General features: G+C 42.1%; 1 protein-coding gene across 1 annotated transcript; it reads left to right on the plus strand.

The window, feature by feature from the left end:
• Positions 1-4,588: 4,588 nt before the first annotated feature.
• On the plus strand, positions 4,589-24,867 carry LOC121846321 (kinesin-like protein KIF18A). Its single transcript, XM_042320192.1, is given in 18 exon segments — positions 4,589-4,668; positions 5,079-5,411; positions 5,733-5,890; positions 6,065-6,169; positions 6,295-6,405; positions 6,533-6,730; positions 9,134-9,190; positions 9,193-9,312; positions 9,515-9,589; positions 9,699-9,808; positions 10,649-10,695; positions 10,698-10,810; positions 10,965-11,129; positions 16,128-16,249; positions 16,879-17,000; positions 17,003-17,146; positions 19,523-19,582; positions 24,479-24,867. Coding segments are annotated over 17 exon segments (2,406 nt in total). The 5' UTR covers positions 4,589-4,668; positions 5,079-5,101.
• Positions 24,868-25,016: the final 149 nt, after the last annotated feature.

The raw sequence follows: 25,016 nt of genomic DNA on the forward strand, positions 1-25,016 counted from the left end.
TGGAGCCACCGGGATGTCCTCTGTGAGTGGGCGTGTGAAAGTGGGGGGGGGCCACACATACGGAGAAACACTCACCCACTATCATCTGTGGGCTTGTAATGAGGGATGCTGGAGGAGAAAATCTATTGCAGTGGTCGTGGGTGGACCTCACAAAGACAAAACACTCAACAATATTGAGTTCCGGGGCTGGGCGACAGGCTTTTAGTCCATACATTTTGAAAAGATGTGTCTTTTCCTAAGAGTGATTGGGGAGGTCGTGAATGGGGGCTGGATAAATGGTTCAACTTGCTGAGAAAGAATAAGTTGTCTTTTTAAACATTGTATAAAAGCTATGTTCTACACTTGCAGAGAACACTTGTACAAGACAGTTTTCGTCATTGTTTCATTCAAATAATTAGGTTACAACAAAGGGAGTGTCAGGGATGATGCAGGGGGTTTCATCAAGGCTATTAACTTAGCCTGAGTAATAAAGCCTAATTGTACCATCAGCCAGTGTGTACCACAGTGATTTATGATTACTGACTGATGGGCTAGGAACAGATATACTCTCTGTATGTTCCTAGCTGACGGGGCAGCCCTGACATTATGATTTGATGTTGACTGACACTACCTTCTCAAGTGTATTATGCTCAGTCTTTAAACTAATGACTTGCAAGTATCAAAAGGAGTGACAGAGAAGGGGATACCGTACAGCATGTGGACTTTTAAAATATGGCCATCCTATTCATCCATTTCAAAATCTTAGTGGCACTTTGTTAGTCATCTTCTGACACCTTCCTACTTTGATTCAATTGATTTATTGAGTCATTTTCATAGCAATAAGCAGCCAGAAATCCTGTTCATCCATGTAAATAAAATACCCTATCCTCCAGCTCCTCCTGTCTTGAGTAAAGTAATAACCTCCAGGTCAGGAAAAGCCTGATTCTGCCCTGAGAAAGGATATCCTTCTCCAAGCCCCCTACCTCGACCGCCGTCTCCCACATCACAGTTTATAACCACCTTTAGGCCTCACACTGCCCATTATTCAATTAGCCAAATGCTAGAATTGAATCAAGATGACGATAATTAGGTTAAAATGGTTATCCGGCTGGCTAAGCGCATTCACGTTCAAGGTGAATAGAAAAATATTCAATTGTACAAACTCTAATCTTTTAAGAGCTAATTTGGTGGTTAATAAGGCCAATCTAGTTTGGATAATTTATGGTTGATGGGCAGGGAAGGAAGGACAGCAGGAGAGCAACACTGTGGCTGCTTGAGATAAAGCTCATTTCTGGAGTATAAAAAGGTTTTACAAGGTCCATCTCTAGACTTATCAACTATCTCTAGACTGATCAGCACAATTAAGACCTAAGCCCACAACCTTATCTTCATTTCTGTAAGTAGTACAATCACTTGTTATTTTAAAGGCTGTGCATGTGCATCACTACTAGCCCTGAAAGTGTGAGAGAAATGTGGGGAAATATCACAGTCCACCTGTGTAGATATCTGCGCTGGACTTCATGCGTGGGAGGCGGCGGGACATGAAAGGCTGCATTGCCATTTACCCACTTTGGTGTAATTGCAGCATTTGCTCTCAGATACCCATCATCTCCTAAGTGCTCCATTCATACACACTATGCTTAGCCTGACAAGAGCAACTACGCAGGGTTGATTGCTTTACAATAGCAGATCAAAATATTAATCTGACTCAATTCAGTGATTTAAGTGAGTATTTGGCTAACATGGAGTGTGGGTTTCCTCCCAGTCATTGACTTGTCAGTGAAACCCCCACTTAAACAAACAGGGTCTGTGATTACACTACCTAGCTGCTCTACAGGACAGCTGATGAAAACAGAGTGCAGACGCCTGATTGCCTGACTGGTTCATTGACAGAAATGGTGGGGGATTTCACATGGAGAATCTCTACCATAAAAATTTCTACTGTAAGACTGCTTCAGTGTTTACATGTGCTGGTAGCTGTTTATTTACATGTATACATTGACCAAGGCTGCTATTACATATAGCCTAATAGACCACATGAATTAAAAAACATTTGATTTATTTATGTTTGTGAGACCTTATATTACAGTTTATAAATAGTTGCCATTGTCGTTGCAATGTTTCAGCGAGCAGTCTGAACATGACGCATTTGAAATCTATATCAAAGAGAAATTACAGTAAGAGCTGGATTCAATCAAACATGCCAAAGTAGGCTTAGTGTTTATGTAGTTTCTATTTACACAGCTAGCCTACTTCCTGCACACACAAGTGTCTCAGTCTGAAAGTTGAAGGTAAGATGGATGTGCACCCAAAACATTCTGCTAATGTATTTGAGTAAGGGGGAGGGGACTAAGTATGCCAATGTGTATATACTGTAATGCTAGTTTGACAATGTTGCTACAAGTGTAATTACAGCATCATACACAAGTAAGCACAACTTAAAGGGGCAATTTGTGACTACCACATCCCACATGGACTTTAAATGAATTATGTATACCCACTGATTCTTGAAGAATATCTTATAAATTACTTCAAGAGCTTAGTTCAACTGTCGTACCCCATCAGAAACCAAAATATTGTCTAAACTTGTTTGTAATTATAAAACACTATGGCCTCAAAACATGGTTAAAACTCAAAATGTTGCATCATGGATAGTCAGTCCATACATAGCTCTGTCTATGAATATGAAAGTGGTTACATTTCTCAAACCCCATCCCTCAGCATTTTACCAAAACAGTGGCAGGGTGGACTTTATTATTGTTTAAACAGCAGATTGCTGCTTTAATGTAAAGTATTACAGCTTTTAATTACTGTTCTACATTGCCGGTCTTCCAGCTTTTAATGTTTTATTTCAGCATTTGGGGTTGAAGCACAAACTGTATAAAGCAATAATGTAATATATATGCAACTAGGCTACACCCTAGATAGGGCCTGTCAATGTGCAGTGACTAGAATTACATTTTAAAAATCCACGTAACACTTGTTTTTAATGGCAAGCTCTTGGCAAGCTTTATTGGGACAGTTGGCCAATGGGCGGACATTGAAGGAGTTACAGTAAGAGGCGCTAAAGTTCAGGCAGGAGTGTTGCAGACAGCACTCTATGTCCTGCCAACAGCCTTACGGTGGCACAATGCCTGACTAAGATGTTGACCCATGGCCCCCACCTGCCCTGTCAGTGCAGCATCTCTCGGCCACCCAGGGGGCCCATAAAGTCTCCATCAGCACTGCCCACCAGAAACAGAAGGCCTTTGACTCATGTCCATCTGTCCTGGTAGTATGTAAGGGAAAGCCAAGGTAGTGTGATCCTGGTGACTTAATGTGCCCTCTCAAGAGAAGTAGCCCATCTTATGAACTGAGAAGCGAAGTTAGGCCACAAACAATCTTTCAAAGAAAGCAGATTTCCATATGATTCTTCATTGGGGTAAAACAGGCAAAATGCACAACACACCTTACCTGCTGTTCCATTTAATATTTAACCATCAAGGGCTCACTAAGAAAAGGTGGGTTGACACACACTTACAGCGTATTAGAAGAAGACTTACCTGGCCAGGTTGAATATCTAAACATCGGAGCACTTCTTTAAGCATGACAGGTGTGTGCAGTGTCTGTTCAGCCAAGATGGTGGAGTCATCTTTAAGTCTGTCCTGGTGACCAGGCTCCATGGGAGCAAAGCCAGAGTAGGACAACCTACTCCCCTTCCATCGCTGGCTGACTCTACAAGCAGCATCAAGAAACACTCTCCATGATGATCTCAAGGTGGGACAAGCGGACACATGCTGGCATGCCATGGTCTGAAGAGAATTGGGAGGGGACAGACATATGATGAAAGTGACGTGACAAACACACAGCAACTTTGTAAGATAATATTCTAGCTAGTGGCTAATGCAATAAATGCCACTAATTATGGATGGCATAAAGAATGGTATTAGAGAGCTACAATATGTAGCTAACATTTCTAGCTAAGCTAGCTAGGTATCAGAAAATATAAAGCATTGATCCGTTATTTCTATCTAGTTTTCCAGCTACAGTAAATAGCTAGCTAGTTAGCCAACTACACAGTAAATCAAATCAAAGTGGGCTCCAGGGCACCTTTTACAGTAGAGCACAGTACTCAGTAGAATAAACCACGTTGAAGAGTTGTCAAATTCCAAAGTGGAGAACTGCGAAACAATTATTTGTGTAGCTAACTTGGAAGCTACTAGCGTAAGACAGCTAATAGCTAGCTATTCTCAGGTGCATCTTCATAAAAAAATATCCCGGGGAAAAGTGTTCGGATATGTGAGTTCCGTTCAGCTGTAGTAGCTAGGGTTACAACACCTTGAATAACTTGCAACTGGACGATGCAAATCGTACTTAGGACATTGGTCTTGACGCAATATTATACTTACTTTGTTATGTTAGCTATGTGTCATAATGGTTTCAATTACATTATTTAAAAAAAAAAAAAAAAGCTAGATAATAGCTGGCATACGAACAGAGTTTTAAACCACTTCCTCCACCAATACTGCAATCAAGTGACTGCAACACCAAGCTCACCGACGTCAAGGTGCATAGCCAATCAGCTGTTGCGAAGGAAGAGGGGGCTTGTTTTTGAAAAGACGCGCTGGTCTTGGGAGAAAAAGTAGCAGTGGCTGTAACGTTACTTGCTAACAAGCCGCAATTGCAAATGTGAGACAATTAGAGTCTAAGGTAAGCTGTGGGTGTATTATCATTCGCTCCAGAACAAAAGTAATGTTTATGATGTATTTTACAACTCGCAGCACTTGCTGTTTTCGCTCGGAGGTGAGCTTATATGGCTCTTTGTTGACTGCTAATGTTAGCTAGCCACAACAATTATACGGGCGACGAATACACGAGACATTCAAGTCGCCCTGTTCTTTATGTAACAACATATTTGTATATTGTTCCATGTGTAACTTAAAATCTAATGTTGTCGAATGCAAGTAGCTTGTTCTCAACTAGCCTATGTTATTACAAATCTGGCCACGCCCAATTCCACAAAGCCTGGCCTCTGCGCCATTCCATTGGAGTATATCAGAAACATCTTTCACCTTGGAGTTTAGTCAACTAAAGCATCTTCCTTGTGATCTCTCAACTAGATCAATACACAATAAGAAGAGTCATGGACGTGTGCAGCCATGTCAAAGTGGTTGTACGTGTGCGGCCAACTAACGACAATGAGAAGTGCGAGAACTTCAGGAATGTGGTCCAAGTTGTGGACAACCACATGCTAATATTTGACCCCAAGGAACAGCAAATGACATCTTTCGGGGGACCAAGAGTTCGAAACAGAGATGTCAACAAGAGAGCCAATAAGGACCTGAAATTTGTCTTTGATAATGTTTTTGGGGAGGATTCTTCTCAGGTGGATATCTTTGAGAACACCACTAAAAGGATACTTGATGGAGTGTTGAATGGCTTTAACTGTACAGGTAATAAAATAGGCTTGAGCCTACTAATCTTTACAGGACTATACCATCTGATTAGTAGGCCTATGGCTATGTGCACATTGAGATGGACTTTGTGTAAACAGTGTTTCAAATAGCTTAATTTAAATGAATGTCATAGTACAGAGAACCATTTTAGAAATAGTAATTAGTATGCTACAGTAGCCTATATCTTTGTACTCCATTTAGCAGTTAAATTCCAATACATTTGGTGTTACATTTAAACCTACCAAAATCTGATTTATTTTAATTTGTGTGGAAGTTTTGGTCATGTTTAATTACTAATCCTTCTCTGAAATGTTGCAGTCTTTGCTTATGGCGCAACAGGAGCAGGCAAGACACACACCATGTTGGGCTCAAGCAATGACCCGGGTGTGATGTATCGCACCATGACGGAGCTCTTCAACCGTATGGATCAAGTCAAGGAAGAGAAAATATTTGATGTAGCATTTTCTTATCTTGAGGTAACTCTTTGATTTCATCTGTCTGATTTTTCAATTAATAAATTTACACAGAAATCAAGGAAATATCTTCCTCCATCATACCTGGGAATTAAAGAAACACATTTTATTAATGAACAATCAGGATTTAAATTGTCAATAGAAATCAGTCAAGGTTTTGCCATAACTGGTTTGCAGGTCTATAATGAGCAGATCCGAGACCTCTTGGCTAATGTGGGCCCTCTTGCAGTGAGGGAGGACCCCTCGAAAGGAGTGGTTATCCAAGGCCTTACTCTGCACCAGGTTAGTGATCAACAGGTTATTTGTTGTGTCTGTCAGGTGTTGTAGTTTTTCTTTTTTACATATCTTTTTGATTTATGTGTTCTGGTTTTATTTGTTTAAAAGTATTCATGTGACCTCTTTTGCAGCCTAAGTCTGCTGAGCACATCCTTGAAGCTTTGGATTATGGCAATCGGAATAGAACGCAGCACCCCACTGACATGAATGCCACCTCGTCACGGTCCCATGCTGTATTTCAGGTAGGCTATTTCAATAGAGTGCCGTCATCTACCTTTCCTCCTTTACCAGACGTTGTGTCTGTCAGGTTTACCCACTGCAGTCACTGGACAGGTGAAGATGAAATTGTTGGTGTTCTTGTCCCACTAGATTTACTTGAAGCAACAGGACAGGACGGCTAGCCTTAATCCAAATGTCCGTGTGGCCAAAATGAGCCTGATTGACCTCGCTGGCTCCGAGCGAGCAAGTGCCACTAATGCAAAGGGAGCACGTCAACGGGAAGGCGCTAACATCAACCGTTCACTCCTTGCCCTGGGAAATGTTATCAACGCTCTGGCTGACCCTAAGGTATGTGTAAAGCATCTTGATTCATGTTTCTGATTGAATAGGACCTTAAATTATTCAAAGGAAATATTTCTGCTCATAGAATACAATATAATTCATAATGCTGGTTGATCTTTTGACAATAAAACCCAGAGGCATTTCTGTGTGACTCGTAAACAATGTTGAGCAGGCCTTGGTGCTGCTTCCTCACCACTGAGAATACACAAACTTATGTCTAGATTTAAGACTATGACAGGTGTGTCAAACTCATTTTGCCCTGGGGGTTGCATTCGGTGTTCGAAGTCCAGAGGGATGCACTGAAACTTATATTTCCTTGCCATCAAAATTGGCTAAAGATAGATGGAGCACTATCATTTTTTGAATTTTCAATGCTCCCAGATTGTCTGGCTTTCATTTTTGGGATTATACGCCAGCTGGACACAGTCAAGAAACCGCATGAATGTAGGATCATTATCATTTCTACACAGTTTCCATTTGGTTTTAGTCATTTTAAACTATTGAATTAATTCCCCCACACACACACTTTTATCCAAAGCAACTTAGTCATGTGTGCATACATTTTATTTGTGGGTGGTCCCGGTAATTGAACCCACTACCCTGATGTTACAACTGATTTCTTATGTTTATCCCACTGGTGACTGGTGTTAGGGTTTTCCTTTGCTGTCTTTCATTTTCTGTTGATTTTTCTGTGGTCACACTGCATTTTTAAGATTAATTTTTTTCTTGTGGATTTTTAGGTCGGCCTAGTCTAATTTATTCTGCCTTCATTTTGTTTGTATGTTGTTTAATTGATTGCAATTTTACATCACACTGGCAGCAATACTCCCCTGCTTTGTCATTGCCAGAAAAAAAGTGAGCAGCTCCCTGTGACTCAAGGAGCCTTGCTTGGTCTGTTAGCAAGCCAAGTATTTGGATAAGATTTAATTCCAGTTGCATACATTAACCTGTCACTGAGTCTTTTTGGTTTACCACTGACCCTGGGGATTCCACAAGCAGGCCACATGCATTTAGGAAATGCTGCACAAACATGCCACGCAGTACCAAAATGTATTTTTATTATGGCACCATTGTTCGCTTTAGGGAATGATACCTTGATGTCCCAGCTAGGACTGGTCCCATGGCCATGACTTGCAGTTGCACATTTAGCCTTTGTGGTTTTCTCCATTGGCCCATTTCCTCTCTCTCTCGGGCTGTACATTGTAAATCCTGCTCTGACGAAAGACTCATTTTGCTTAATTGGGACAACCTCCTTTTAGCTGCAAACTTTGAGCTCCCATAGGATCAGCTGGAAATATAAGGGTTTCCTGGTTCCAGATGTAGGTTTCGGCCAGGGAGAACAGCTGGGCAGCCCCCAGCCCATTGCAGATCACTTTTCCTCTGCAAGTGCCTGGTAATTCCTGCCATTTGAGTCTCCATGTGACTGTGACTCACCTGAACAGATGTAATGTACTCTAGACGCATCTGTGCCATTAGTGAAGCCAGGCTGAATTCAGACCTAGCACATTCACACCAGCAGAAGATAATGTGCTTGGACGTTTTCATTTTCTATAGAAATGAAAGGTATCTATCTGCCAGAAACCTGTAGTTAAAGTAAAAATACGAAACAAAACATTAAGAATACCAAAGTAAAAATATTGAATGTTATACCCCCAAAACATTAAGAATACCTTCAATATTGTCACCCCCCCAGGGCATGGACTCTACAAGATGTCGAAAGTGTTCCACAGGGATGCTGGCCCATGTTGACTCAATGCTTCCACAGTTGGCTGAGTTCTTTGGGTGGCGGACCATTCTTGATACACACTGGAAACTGTTGAGCATGTAAAACCCAGCAGTGTTGCAGATCTTGACACAAACAAGTGTTTCCTGGCACCTACTACCATACCTCGTTCCAAGGCACCTAAGTATTTTGCCTTGCCCATTCACCCTTTGAATGGCACACATCTACAATCCATCTCTCAATTGTCTCAAAGCTTAAAAATAATTATTTAACCTGTCTCCTCACCTTCATCTACTCTGATTTTGAAGTGGATTTAACAAGTGACTTCAATAAGGGATCATAGCTTTCACCTGGTCAGTCTGTCATGGAGGAGCAGGTGTTCTTGATATTTTGGACATTCAGTGTATGACTGTTCTAAAATGGCCCCCTATACAGCCTTATTAGTGTGTTGTCCCATTGTCACTGGACATTTACTGTACGAGTTCAAGGGGTCATAGGACTGTGGTCAATTGCATTTAACGCAAGCAAGAGGAATGAATTGGTATAAATAAAAGCATTTTATGTTCTATGAGGTTTGTCAGACCTTTCCAATCCCAAACCTGAATGTGTAGGCCTAACCTTTTCCTGTTTTGCACTTTTACACTTTTCTCAGGCTAATGTTGATTTTGCTTGATTTATTATAGCAGAGTAAGAAAGCCCACATTCCATACAGGGACAGCAAGCTAACACGACTCCTTAAAGATTCTCTTTGGCGGGGAACTGCAGGACGGTCATGATTGCCAACATTAGCCCCTCCTCCAAATCTTATGACGACACCCACAACACACTGAAATACGCCAACCGGGCCAAAGAGATCAAATCATCGGTCAGTAAACTACTCACCCATCCCAACAATGTTATAGGATTTATTTAGGCCTCTTTGGCTGTGTTTTTAAAAGCCAAACATGAGTTCAGAGGTGGTTTTGATAGGGAAACTTGTACTACATGGCATTTCTTACAATATTTCTGTTTGTAATGCCTCTCTTTCTCCTTCCATACATTTTTACATGCATCTACCTGTTCTTTAGCTCAAGAGGAATGTTGTCAGCTTGGACAGTCACATCGGCCAGTATGCAGTGATATGCGAGAGGCAGCGAGAAGAGGTAAAATAAGATGAAACAGCAATCTCTACTACGCAGACTGGAGGCCCTTAGGTTCCGAAAATGTGTGGACATACATTTCACATTTTATCAACAGTTTATGCTATTTCAGATCATTCAGTTAAAGAAGAAGTTGAAAGAGTATGAGGAGAGGAAGATGGACCCTCTTGTTCCTGGAGTCTCTAATACCATTTCCAGTCAGAACCAAACAGAGATTCACAAGTAGGTACTTATTTCTTGTACCAATGTACATGCAACAACAAAAGGCAAAACTTGTATTTATACAGTAATACAAGTTCTGTTATGCATAATATGCCACCACACTTGAGTGTCCTTTAAACTTGTACACTTTAATTGAAATCCATAGATAATTTATCATGTTGAGGGAAAAGTACAAAGCCCAAGGACCTGGGCTTTGGGTGGAGAGTTTGCTCTGCATTTTGATAGGGAAGCTGTGAGCCACATAAAAAATAAAACTACACATATAATATATCGGTATTAGTTAAAACGTCCTTCCTTCACTCCCTCCAAGGGCTGCAGTGGTGTCTATTTAAAAAGGGAGATAGGGAAGGGGGTGGGTGGAGCTGAATGAGTCTCATTCCCACGCATTTCATTCACCGGCATCAGAATTCACAACTCGCACAATGTGAGGCTCTGAAGAGAGGCAGCATGCTTCTCACACAATTAAAAAAATTCATCAGTCTGGCAAGGCCACGCGGCTCCTACGTCACAGGGGTTACATTGGAGATTGCAGTCACATTTCAGCGGCTGCTCTCCACTGTCTGTTTATTTATTTACCTGCATATCCCTCTTCCTTTACCAGAATGAGACATTGTTGCAATGCCTCTGCCTTATTGGGTGAAAGCTGCTGAGGGTGTCCAGGGAAGCTGCCTGATTTGAACACTGTTCAACCTGTTGAGTTGTACAATAACATGACATGGGACTTTTACTTGAGGAAGGGCAAACATAGAAAAGTTGTATTTTTTATAAACCTTTGCCCTCCATTATTAAGCAAAGACTCCATTTAACAATAACTGGCTGGTTGCCCCTTTTTCTGGACAGGGTGTCAGAGTCCCTACAGAGCATTTTCTCCAGCCGTACTCAGATCAGGAGGAGCACCTTGTTCTGGAGCGGCAGCTCAAGGAGAACGAGTTACGTCAGCGTCACAGCGAGGAGTGCAACCAGCAGGCCCAACTCTTCAGTGCCAAAGACAAGACTGAGAAGGTCTGAAAAGGCCCTGCTTATCACCATGTCATTTTAGCCAGAAAATGGTCCCAGAAGGAGCATGTCTTTTATGATGTACCAGTGATAGATGGATGTTTAAAGTGCATACACTCCTTTGTCATATCCAAATCTGATAGGCTCTGTTGTTGAATAGGCCACCTGCAAGCACGAGCGCAAGCTGGCTTCCCTGCTCACACAGCAGCAGCACATCCGCAAGAGGCTGAAGGAGGTTGAGCTGTGCTTCCTTGAGAATGAGGGCTGGCTGCACCGCGTGGAGAATGACGTGAAGCTACTGGGACAGGACTCCCAGCCACCAGTGGTGAGGCAACTGCTGGAGGGGTCAGGAGATATGGAATCACTTGACCCAGGGGTGGTGTTAGAGTGGTGTGGTATATGGGTTATTTTGTTCATGTACTGGTATGGGAGATGTAGAGGAAGATGGTCCCTCCAGGATTCCGTGATATGTTTTTTTTTCTTTTTTTGCTAAATCAACAATTCCCTGCATATTATGTGAGGGTTTGCAAATTTGACAATCACCGCACTATTTCTGCATAAAACAGTAAAAATATTGCTATATTAATCAAAGCTGACCCAACCGCAGTATAAAAGAGGGCTCACAGAGGTACTGCATTTGACATATGCAAAATCAAATTGTATTTGTCACATGCGCCGAAGTTCTTACTTTACAAGCCCTTAACCAACAATGCGGTTCAAGAAAGAGTTAAGAAAATATTAACTAAATAAAAAAAAGTTTTCAACAACAAAAAATTAACATTTAACAATAACTAGGCTATGTACAGGGGCGGTACAGGGTAGCCTAGTAATTTGACCATTTAGGTAGTGGGTAAAGGAAGGTGCATAGATAATAAACAGCGAGTAGCAGCAGTATAAAAACAAAGGGAGGGGGTCCATGTCAATGTCTGGGTTAACCATTTGATTAAATGTTGAAAATAATGGCTTGGGGGTAATTTGTTAAGGGGCTTATGACTTGCCTAGATTTGTTAAGACATTGTCCGGTGCTGGGGCGGTAGCAGAGAGTCCAGCTAACTTTGTCCATGTAGTCTGCCAGGGGGGAAAGTGACTACTGCATATATAGGTCCTGGAGCAGAAAGCAGCCTCAGTGATGTAAAACCAACGCACTACCCTCTGTAGCGCCTTCGGTCGGATGCCATGCAGTTGCCATACCAGGCAGTGATGCAGCTGTAGAACTTCGATGATGGGGAGCTATAGAACTTTTTGAAGATCTGGGGGAAAAGGCCCATGACTTTCAAATCTGTTTGGACAGTCTTGTTGGGATTGGGAAAAGGCATTGTTGTACCCTCTTCACTAAGTTTCTTGGTGTGTTTGTCCATGATAGTTTGTTCCTATGTCCACGATCAGCTACTTTGTCTTGCTCACGTTGAAGGAGAGGTGCTTGTCCTGACACCACACTGCCATGTCTCTGACCTCCTATAGACTGGCCATCGTAGTGATCTACCACTGTTGTGTCGTCAGAAAACTTAATGATGGTGTTGAGTCATGCTTGGTCACGCAGTCGGAGGTGAACAGGAGAACAGGAGGGGACTAAGCACGCACCCCGAGGGCCCTGCTGGTGTTGAGGGATCATTGGCAGATGTGTTGTTGCCTACCCTACCACCTTGGGGCGCCCATTCAAAGTCCAGGATCCAGTTGCAGAGATGTTTGGTCTTAAGAATTCTTGGCCCATTTCTCCCTGACAGCCGGTAATCATTGGGCTTGTAGGCCTTGCCGCATGCGCTTTTTCAGTTCTGCCCAGAAATTTACAGGTCAGGGCGCCACTCCAATACCTGACTTTGTTGTCCTAAGCTATTTTGCCACAACTTTGGGCATGCTTGTGGTCAGCTAGTCCATTTTGAAGACCATTTAGACCAAGCTTAACTTCCTGACTGATATTGCTTCAATGTATCCACATAATTTCCTGCCTCATGGTGCCATCTATTTTGTAACGTGCACCAGTCCCTCTCAGAGAAAAGCACCCCCACAGCATGATGCTGCCACCCCGTGCTGTTTGATGGTGCCTTCGCTTGCAGGCCTCCCCTTTTTTTTCTCAACATAACCATGGTCATTGTGGCCAAACAGTTCTATTTTTGCTTTCATCAGACCAGGAGACATTTCTCCAAAAAGTGCAATCTTGTCTCCATGTGCAGTTGCAAACCGTAGTCCGGCTTTTTTATGACGGTTTTGGAGCAGTGCTCCTGCTGAGCAACCTTTCAGGTTATGTCGATATAGGACTTGTTTTTACTGTGGATATAGATACTTTTGTACCCGTTTCCTCCAGCATCTTAACAAGGGTCCTTTGCTGTTGTTCTGGGATTGATTTGCACTTTTTGCACCAAAGCATGTTCATCTCTAGGAGACAGAACGGTCTCCTTCCCTGAGTGGTATGATGGCTGCGTGGTCCATGGTGTTTATACTTGCATACTATTGTTTGTACAGATGAACACGGTACCTTCAGGCGTTGGAAATTGCTCCAAGGATGAACCAGACTTGTGGAGGTTTACAATTATTTTCTGGGGTCTTGGCTGATTTCTTTTAATTTTCCCATGATGTCAAGCAAGAGGCACTGAGTTTGAAGGTAGGCCTTGAAATACATCCACATACACCTCAATTGACTCAAATTATGTCAATTAGCCCATCAGAAGCTTCTAAAGCCATGACATCATTTTATGGAATTTTCCAAGCTGTTTAAGAGCACAGTCAACTTTAGTGGATGCAAACTTCTGACCCATTGGAATTTGAAATAATCTGTCTGTAAACAATTGTTGGAAAAATTACTTGTCATGCACAAGGTAGATGTCCTAACCGACTAAAACTATAGTTTGTTAATAAATTTGTGGAGTGGTTGAGAAACGATTTTTGTGACTCCAACCTAAGTGTATGTAAACTTCCGACTTCAACTGTAGGTGTTCCTTTTGAGTCCGCAAAGATTTTCAATTTTAAACAATCATTGCATATTTATATGGTTCAATCAAGCTACACGTCAACACCATTTTTTTTTTCCTTGTCAGTGCATTGTTTCCCCGCAAATATCACCGAAAATCCAGGAGGGATTGTGAAGATTTATTGACAATGCTGCATAATTGTAAGCTACCTAAACTAAGCCTTCTTTTTGGTTGCTGACTCTGGATAAGATCCATATAATAAACTAATTGATAATTATACATAGAAATGGTTCTACTTATAGTTAAGGTGAACTATCCCTTTTAAATATGTCATTTTTTCATCTCCCAGAGAGAATTATGAAGGGATGGGAACACATCACAGGAAGTTAACTCTATGCTACTTTTAAAAGTATATATACACTGCTCAAAAAAATAAAGGGAACACTTAAACAACACAATGTAACTCTAAGTCAATCGCACTTCTGTGAATTTCACATGCTGTTGTGCAAATGGAATAGACAACAGGTGGAAATTATAGGCAATTAGCAAGACACCCCCAATAAAGGAGTGGTTCTGCAGGTGGTGACCACAGACCACTTCTCAGATCCTATGCTTCCTGGCTGATGTTTTGGTCACTTTTGAATGCTGGCGGTGCTTTCACTCTAGTGGTAGCATGAGATGGAGTCTACAACCCACACAAGTGGCTCAGGTAGTGCAGCTCATCAGGATAGGACATCAATGTGAGCTGTGGCAAGAAGGTTTGCTGTGTCTGTCAGCGTAGTGTCCAGAGCATGGAGGCACTACCAGGAGACAGGCCAGTACATCAGGAGACGTGGAGAGGCTGTAGGAGGGCAACAACCCAGCAGCAGGACCGCTACCTCCGCTTGTGCAAGGAGGAGCACTGCCAGAGCCCTGCAAAATTACATCTAGCAGGTCACAAATGTGCATGTTTCTGACAGTTTGAGCAGACACAGACTCCATGAGGGTGGTATGAGGGCCCGACGTCCACAGGTGGGGTTGTGCTTACAGCCCAACACCGTGGGGACGTTTGGCATTTGCCAGAGAACACCAAGATTGGCAAATTTGCCACTGGCGCCCTGTGCCTTTCACAGAAAGCAGGTTCACACTGAGCACATGTGACAGTCTGGAGATGCCGTGGATAACGTTCTGCTGCCTGCAACATCCTCCAGCATGACCGGTTTGGCGGTGGGTCAGTCATGGTTTGGGGTGGCATTTTTTGGGGGGGCCGCACAGCCCTCCATGTGCTCACCTGAGGTAGCCTGACTGCCATTAGGTACCGAGATGAGATCCTCAGACCCCTTGTGAGACCATATGCTGGTGCGGTTGGCCCTGGGTTCCTCCGAATGCAAGACCATGCTAGACCTCATGTGGCTGGAGTGTGTCAGCAGTTTCTGCAAGAGGAAGGCATTGATGCTATGGACTGGCCCGCCTGTTCCCAGACCTGAATCCAATTGAGCACATCTGGGACATCATGTCTCGCTCCATCCATCAACGCCACGTTGCACCACAGACTGTCCAGGAGTTGGCGGATGCTTTAGTCCAGGTCTGGGAGGAGATCCTCAGGAGACCACCCGCCACCTCATCAGGAGCATGCCCAGGCATTGTAGGGAGGTCATACAGGCACGTGGAGGCCACACACACTACTGAGCCACATTTTGACTTGTTTAAGGACATTACATCAAAGTTGGATCAGCCTGTATTGTGGTTTTCTACTTTAATTTTGAGTGTGACTCAAATCCAGACCTCCATGGGTTGATCAATTTGATTTCCATTGATAATTTTTAGGTGATTTTGTTTGTCAGCATTCAACTATGTAAAGAAAAAAGTATTGCTACATATTTAATTCATTCAGATTTAGGATGTGTTATTTTAGTGTTCCCTTTATTTTTTGAGCAGTGTATATTTATTTATTTTTTTTGCAAATACGTCCCAACTTGTCGTGACAGTTTCTTTTCTTCCATCTGTTCTCCAGGTAATTAGAACTGCGCTTATTTTATTGCTCTTGTACAATGGTGGATGACTGAGGTGAATGGATCAATGATCTTTATGCATCCCTCACACAGCCAGTTACCTAAAACCATGTAGATGTTTATTTTCTCTTTCTCATCCCTCTTCTAGGAAGTGGCACAGAACAATGATTCATCCGCTTGTCAAATGTTCTCTCTGCTGCCGTTTCATTATACTCTTTTACGTCAGAGTTGGATGACAGCTTTTCTTTTTTTTTACCCAGAAGACAGGTTCTCAGAGATGAAGCATGGCACAAAATAAACCCCTCAAGACTCATTGTCTTGTGCGTCACTGATGACTCCCTGCCAGCTTGTTCTCTAGCTGTGGTCAGGGTTACTCAATATGTTCCCTCATGGTCATTTCACCAGCTCTTCCCCTTTCCCGTCCAGGTACTCCAGAAGGACCTTCGCTGCCACAGGCTCCAGCTACAGGTAGAGGACCTCAAGCAGCACATTGAGCAAATGACCCACCTCATCGGCATCCAGGACCAGGAGAACAAACAGACTAAAAAGTAGGTCATTTTTCTTTTACAGGGTTCAACACGTAATGTTGTCACCATACCAAAACGCCTGGCATTGCGTATCAGAGTTGAATCATCCACCTGTATCCACTGAAGACAGAGAGTGGAAATGCAGTGATATTACTATAAGATAGTCTTAAAGGGGTTTGTCAGACTTTTCAGACCTGTCAAGTAGACTTAAGTCAATCTGAGCCAATACTCCACAACATCTGTTGTACAGATATTGCTACATGTTTTAGAAGGAATCTTCAGGCCTCAAGCCTACATGAATGGGTAAATATGGTCAGATAGATACAGACATATTAAGATGGGAATTATATGAAATAATATTTATGAAAAATGGAGTACGAGTCATGTGACTCACACTGTACTATGTGAGGATGAATGGCTGTGTGCCATCCATACCTGTGTCATACATTACCTCCAGAGAATGTACAGTGAAGTTATCGCTTACTTATATGAATTAGTGAATAGAGACTATTTAGTCTTTTGAATTATACTATACTAGGTGTTGCATACATGTGCAACAAAGTTCACTTTGGCAACTTTACACTATAGATTGTGATACTGACTCAACAGAACATCTTTTAAGCCTGAGTTTCATGCTTTCTTCTGTTCAGAATGGTGGACATGCTGCTGCCTGCCTACAGCAGACAGTACTGGGCGCTGAGGGGGTCGGGCCTGGTCACAGCTGCCGACGAGGCTGAGAACCAGGACCTGGAGCACCTGGTCCTCAGGGAGAGGGTGTGGTGTGGGCCGATCAGGAGAAGGCTGGGGAGCAGAAGGACGAGGAGACCCAGGCTGAGGGTTCCAGGCTTAGGCCAGAGCTCGTACCTATCCTGTCATTTTCACACCTCATCTGTCCCCATCAAAACAGTCCCTGCAGTAGTAAGTCATGACTTCACATCTTATGTTGTTTTTAAAAAACGCAGACTTGGCTTCAACTCCCAGTGACAACGATGACATGTAATTTCCCCCTGAGGGGTAAACTACAAAGCTATTGACTTTCTGCTTCATTAAGAAAGCTGAAGTTCAATATGTGTTTTTGGTTGATGAGTTAATTAGACCATGCCCATTCTTTCTAGAAAATCTAAATATATTTTGGCAAGTTAGCTGGCCATTGATCTTGCTTTGTAGTAAACCCTCCTGGTTGACTGTTTAATCCTCTGTTGTAGTGCTTTATTTTCAGGCCACCAGTGGCCATACAGCAATATCTGTTGGCCCTGGGCTATTGGGCTCTATTTACTGTTGATCATGGGAGCCTACACACACGGGAGCCACCATTCTCCAGGTCCTATCACACCCTGTATAACCCAGCACCAGTGCGCCATCAGGCCTCCTTTCATGACATTCAGCCCCTAGGAGACAATGGAGCGTGAACCAAAGCTGGCCAGCAATACTTAATTACTATGTTGCTGTCCATCATATGTCAGCAGGTGCACCCCGCACCTGTCCCCTGCACCAGTCACATGCTTGTTTCCCTGTGTCTTTTATTTAGTATTTTTGGCCCTGTCCACTTGTGCTTGTAGTTGAGTGATATCCTGTAATTTGACCCTCCTTTCACAAGCCATGAGCACAAATATATGATACCAGATCTCAATAGGTCCTGTCTGTTTGTTCTATTCCCTCTGGTTTCACCTTGCAATGACTGTCCTGAAGACTACTGTTATTATATATTTAAAGCTACATTTAGTTAAATGCCCAGTGCAATCAAAACCTGATTTCCTGCATTGTGTATATATATATTTACACTATGAAATTGTAAAAGATTATGAAGATGCCCATTTTTAGTTTAAGAAAAGACCATCTAAAATGTCTGCCTGTTTTGGTGGGGTGGCATTTTGGCCTGCCTGGTGACATCACCAAGTGGTAAATTAGTTCATTAGAAAATGTTCCAAACCTCTCTGCCAATAACAGTTAGTTTTCCTCTCTCCATTCAGACCACTCCCAGGCAGTCCTAGAAAACTTCTTGCTTGAGAAGTTGCGCTTTGCTAAGAAGCAATATTTGTTTCTTTTGACCATTTTAATTGAAAACAATCACAGTAAGGTACTTAATTGTTACCCAGAAATGATTTCATATTTTGATTAAAAATGGCTGCATTGAACCCCTTACACTTGTGGGAATTGGATAGGGATAGAGCTAAATTGAAATGTTTCTTAAAGAAAAAATATGGAAATGCATAATCATGGTAGAAATTAGAAGGGAACAGTTTGGAGATTATGAGGAAATTATTAGACTAAAGGTCAGGCCAACCGTTCAGCTGACACAAGACTGAATCCAAACATTACACTGATTTTATGAGCATTTTTAAATTTACAGTAATTTTTGCCACTTTTGTTTTTAACAATCTGGGACAAGTTGGTGAAATTTGAGCGCTTGTTCTATTGCCAACATGACTAGCAAAATGATAAAATAAGATCTTAGTGTTAGGCTTTCACAAAGCAATTCTGATGCGCACGTACTTTTGATGCGCACGGAATGGATTCATGAGTAAATCCAAATGCATGGTTCGCGGCAAATTTTCTTCACAATACAACAAACCGGTTCATTCTGTTCAGGACAACTCAGGGTATACCGCCATGTTATCTTGTAACTGTACATCAAACATAGTAATCATAAATGTTAACAATGTATATTACATGCGTTTTATGATCTGGAAATGTGAAGTGCACATTAGGACTCATGGGTGTTAGGCTTGCTTGTATGACATCAAAGCAGTATTTATTGTAATCCTTAGCGTCACATCTTTCAAAATACATAGAGTCCTTGTAATTTACAGCATTTCCCTCACTCAGACAAAACATTTTCTAAAGTTGCCCAATTAGCAGGAGGGATTGGGGTAACTTCTTGTCGTGTGCGGTGCTCAAGTTCAGAACAGCTGTCAGTCAAAACCCATGCAGAGCTGTGAAGTGAAGAGCCTGAGTTCTGACATCATGTATAGCATGTTACTGTACTGTTTCAATTTAAGAGCTTATCAATGTCCAAAGCTGACATTTTCAACCCATATACGGATACAAGTGTAAAGGGCTACCCATTTTTTAACCAGGCAAGTGTACAATCGCAGACGTTGCTACACAGTTCATGATGATTATTCACATTTACCACAGCCAAATGCTGAGGCACGATTGTGTCTGTTCTATTGATAACTGTGCAGGCTGAGCTGTGATGCTAGTCATGCTGTGTGTTGTGCTGATAACTGCGGGGGTGGCATGGTATTCATGAAGGAGGCGGTGTTGTTGAACATACTGTTGTCTGTCACTCAGGTGCTGAGAAACATAAGAGGAGAGTCTCGCTGCGCCTTCAACCCAATTCATCATCGAAAGGTAAACCTGTCTTTACTCTCCCTCAGGCCTGCTAACCTGGTCATTAATCTAACAGTTTGCCACATGGAATCCTTCATAGTGACAGTCCGAGGGGATCAAATATGTCCATCAAAGTCATCACTCCTGTGGTAAAAGCTCTGTTTCAGCTGTTAATTGTTCATCTGCAATTTCAGTTGTGATAAGGTTTCAGGATTCACTAGTATAAACTTGGGATGTTAAAGAGAAGGCTTGTTTCAGAAGACCACAAGAACTGAAATGGTTAAAATAATGAACTGACAATATTAAACATCCCTCTGTAGTGCTCAAACTGAAGTGAGAAATTAGTAATATTGATTTGTGGATTAACAGTGTTTTTTGTTTTATTCCCACTGAACACTGGTGTTTAGTGTAACAACTTAATTTCCTTCTGCCATCCTCGAGATGATGGGATATCAATTGGCACTTCAACTGATTCTTAAACGAGGAAAAATAAAATAGGCAAACTGTTACAGAAACTTCAAAAAGTATTCCGACATGAAATAGAATTTGATTTCCAGTTGTGCAGCACTGCAGACTTTCTGGCCTGGAGCTAAAGATATTTTGTGAAAATGAAATGACACTCGAGACCCCTTTAGAGAAAGAAAAGGACTGGAAAAACCTTTAGGGAAGTACAATAAGGAAATATGGCTGTCCAAATTGTCTGTAATGATATTTTCTGCTGAACAGATGTTCTACACTTGATTGAAACACATTGTGGGAAACGTCGGCTACATTTTTAAAGAAAACAACACCGGACGACCACAGCGCAACAGGAAATGGCTTTAAAAACACTTTTTACTAGGGCTGGCACAATTACTGTTTAACAGTCATGAAAATAAAATAACCCTCGTAAGTTTTAACATTTTTTTTGTGGAATGGCTGGCTGAAGACGGGACGGCCAGGCATTTGTACGGTTGAGTCTGTTTCTACGGTAAATGGACTGTTAACAATGTGAAAACTTTACTCCTTGCTGAAACAAGCAAGGTGTTGTAGCAAACAGGCAGCAGCACATGCAGTCAGGAGCAGAGCAGAGCAGATGTGTGTATTTTATTTTGCTATTCGAGCTGTAATAACGGTGACCACGGTCATTTGACTGACCAATAACCGTCATCCAAAATTCCATGATCGTCACAGCTTGATAATGATTGAGTATGGAGATCCTCCCTCTTCCAACCTTCTCATTACAGCACCATCTCTAAGTGGATACGAGGGCAGGTCACCACACATGACCCTCTCAATAGGGTTCTGCACCCCACCAGTCCAATGCCTTGTACCCATCAGCACAGGATGGCCCACACAATTTCAATCACTCTTCTCTCTCTCCAAACTCATTCTGTGCCAGTTTTACTGTTTCCTGCTCGATCACTCTCTTCCTCCTTGCCCTCCCCCCCTCCCCTTTCCTCCATATCTTGTACTCAGTCAATCCAGCATCCTGCCCTCCCAACCCAGGCTGCTCAAACCTCATTCATGAAAATGCAAATTCACTGCAGGGAGAAGAAGGTAGGCAAGGGTAAACGCCCCCTTCCCCGTCAGCGATAAAGAGGGGAGGCAGCAGCCAAGCGACCCTAATACGGCGCTCTCTCCACCAGAAATAGCACCTCATGCATGTATTAATCCTACAGGCCAAAAATATGTGATTGAAAGAACTTGGCTGCCATTTATTGCCGGGCCAGATCTCCATCAGAAACGGTACCATTTATCACTGTCCCCTCATCCTGCCTTGCTATCTGAGCTGTGACTCAAATTTCCTAAATATTGCTTTCTGCTCTTCGTATGAATAAATAGGTCCATTAATCTTCCATATCCCCCTCCCTTTTATGATACACAAGTATGTTGTTAAAAATGTGAGCATTGTCACTTAAAAGCTTCTACATTAAACAATTTAGTTGGTTGTCCTATTTTGTCTGTGCGGGGTGGGTAGGAAAATTGATATGTCAAATCCACCACCACACAGTTCACATTTCTGGGAATTGCCTCCTCCTCAGTAAAATGTAGTAGGTAGGAAGCGGCGTCACAGGGCTGTGGTCAGCAGCATGTAAATGATGCAGCCGCAGTGTCTCACTGCAACAAGTGAGTCTGCCTCCTCGTGCTCTGATGCAACGTGCTCTCCACTTTACTCTTACACACCAGCCATTAACCTCGAACATCCCTGCTTACGTATGTTCTTTAGGTGACAATCATCAATCTCAGCTAGGTTTTATCATAGTCTTCCTATTCTCGTAAAACATATTTATTCATGTTAATACGTTTAAGCTCTTATTACAGAATGAAATCCCAAAGTTCTATTCATAACATTTTGGCCGGTTAACGGAAGACATGTTTTCTATTAAAACGACTTTGGTGTATATTAAAATGTATTGTGTAGCCAATATCAATTATTCCCATTTAATCAGTTGTATGTCAAGTTAGTTGTATCTTAGTCTTGACCAAATAACCAATAATTAACAGTATGTCGTGTGTATGACTCATCCTCACTGATGACTAATATGGTGATCCATTCAGTGTAGCTGTATCCTTTGTACGACAGGTTGCTAAGCGTGTGAGTCATCAATTATGGCTAGTGATTGTGAACCACTTATACCATAAAATAACTTATCCTATGTCCACTCCTGCTTTGTCGGCCATAAGTTGTTTTCCTCATTCCTTGCTTTGTGTCCATAAGGATTTTATGTGGCCTTGTTATGTTTCCTTGGTTAAAGTTCAAATGCAGCAGATTTTATCTCGGTATCAAATAATTTCTGGATAACTTAAGTCATCTTACTGTGATTGTATTTTGCTAAGAAGCAAAATAGCTTCTAGCAAAGAGTAATTTCCGCAAGCAAGAATTGTACGAGGACTGTCTGGGATCGGTCTGAGTGGGGAGGGGAAAACTAGCTGTTATTGGCAGAGTGGTTTGGAACTCTCTTTATTGGTCCATTAACTAGTTTTATCGCCTGGCCACATCACAGGGCAGGCCAAACTCCATCCCACCAAAACAGGCTTAAATTTTTGTCTTTTCAAACAGCTGTTATTAAACAGCTATACCAACCTCGTGGTGTGAAAATATACACTGAGTGTACAAAACTTAATGAACACTGACCAGACTGACTAGGTGAATCCAGATGAAAGCTATAGTCCCTATTGAATCCACTTCAGTCACTGTAGATGAATGGGATTAGACCGGTTAAAGAAGGATTTATGAGACAATTGAGACATGGCTTGTGTATTGTGCCATTAAATAGGCCATAAAACATTTTAAGTGCCTTTGAACATGGTACGTTAGTAGGTGCCAAACTTTTACCGGTTTGTGTCAAGAACTGCAACACTGCTGGGTTTTTCACACAAGTTTCCCGTGTGTATCAAGAATGATCCACCACCCAAAGGACATCAAGCCAACTTGACACACCTGTGGGAAGCATTGGAGTCAACATGGGCCAGCATCCCTATGGAATGCATTCAGCACCTTGTGAGTCCGTGCCCTGACTAATTGAGGCAGTTCTGAGGGGCTTTAAGTCTTGGTTTCTTTGAAACATCGAATTATATTTTTATTTTGCCTCATTTGATTCCTTTTCTTCTTTCCCCTACTTAGCCATCTTCCATGTCACAGTAGCAGGGCTTGTCGGGACTGGTGAAACTCAATTTGTGAGCATGAATGTGTCCCGGCCCTTACTCCCCTTACACCTCTGATTAATGTCTGCACTGTGTAAAGGTCACCAGGTTCACTTTCTTTGGCTACCTCTACACTTCTCCAACTGCCAAAAGATGAGAACCCATATTAGGCCTACTGCAGACATCGACTTCTCCTTTCAGTATTTTACAGAGATGTTATTCCTTCATCTTTCAATGGTGGTGATACTGTCTTTTTATACCGGTGCCACCTAAGATCTATTCAGATGTGATTTATTTTCTTAAAATATGAGTATGGTGCTTCAACACAGATGGTAAGGCCATACAGGGGTTAAAGTTCTCCAGGAGGGTGATTATTTGGGGTGTTAAAATAAAAACACCCAGACCACACTTGAATGTCTAAGACTAGATAGAATGTATGTGAAAATTGTAATGGACATATCTATTTTCAAATAACTGCCCTTTTTCATGACCGCAAATCGATTTTTGACAAACATATGGGTCATAAAAAAATCTGTGCAGCACTGAATTTCGACATCCCAAAGTGGACCTCCGAGGCAAAACATTTTCCTGCTAATCTAAGATCGACTCCAGTTCCAGTCATGGGATATAAAATTAAAAAATAAACTTTCATCCCTGGTCCATGTATGACATTGCTATGTCAAACTACTGCCATGTTGTTAGTGAATACCCACATGCTGAAGCTGACAGCGATTTAGACTGGATAATGCATTCTTATCTTGCACTTGAGCTCAAACTAGTAAACCAAGTAGCAAGATCTCACCAACCACTAACAGAAAGTGTTCTGGCTGAACAGGATGAACCCTGGACCCTGTTCAGGAAGAAGCTTATAGAACGCCCCCATATAAATGTGTGTAGAACAGATGTGACTGTCAAGTAAAACATGGAACCCTTTACGTTTTATATCCGCAACATTCCAAAGGTCTTAACCTCATTCAAGGTGAATACTTCCATGTAAAAGTGCTTGGTGGAGGATGTTTATGAATTTTTTTTTTTTTAATGTTTTAATAGAAGTTCAATTCCATTTGACCTCTCAATTCAATAAGTGATTTGTAGAGCTAGGCCAAATTGAAAAAATACCTCTAATTGTCAATGCGCAGTACATGGATTGGACTGTATTGAAATGGAATTGACCTTGATGAAGTGTGTTGTGTAACTTGATAGCAATTTATTTGATCATGTATAGGCCAAAATTTGTTTGGTTCTTTGGCTTCTTCATAAAAAATAAATCATATTGATGTTGTTTTCTAGGCCCAGCAGCCCAGGTGACAGTGATGGAACCAATTCCCAAGAAACATACCAGGAGGAAGCTGGCAGTGTCTCCACCAAACCCTGGGAGTGTTGTCTCCGCCTCAGCGCAGGTTCCCATGGTCCTCCAGGAGGTTTTAAGACAGGAGGGGATGTTTCCACTGCTCTACACTCCAGAGGCCAGCAGTACACTCAACAGGCCTTCACTCCTGCCTCTCCAGGACTATGCAGTCAATGACCCCAACATGACATTTGACATTGAAGATGGAGACAATGAATCAGCTCTTGCCAACGCTACCGCCATCCTTTACCAATGTAGCCCCAATCATCAGGCTGAGACTTTGTGCCCCTTGAGTCCAAGCCAACAGCAGGCTCCCGAGCCAATGACATGAGCAAACCCCCAAAGGTGGGTGTGGTATTGTCAAAGATGGTCTTTATACTCCGGCATTTCAACAGTCCAGTTTAATATTAGTGCTGAACAATGAACAACGTTTTTATATATATTTTTTTTTTTGCCTCTTACTATTACAACAATTCTCAT

Source organism: Oncorhynchus tshawytscha, linkage group LG04, assembly GCF_018296145.1.
Source record: "Oncorhynchus tshawytscha isolate Ot180627B linkage group LG04, Otsh_v2.0, whole genome shotgun sequence".
In the NCBI taxonomy this organism is placed as follows: Eukaryota; Metazoa; Chordata; class Actinopteri; order Salmoniformes; family Salmonidae; genus Oncorhynchus; species Oncorhynchus tshawytscha.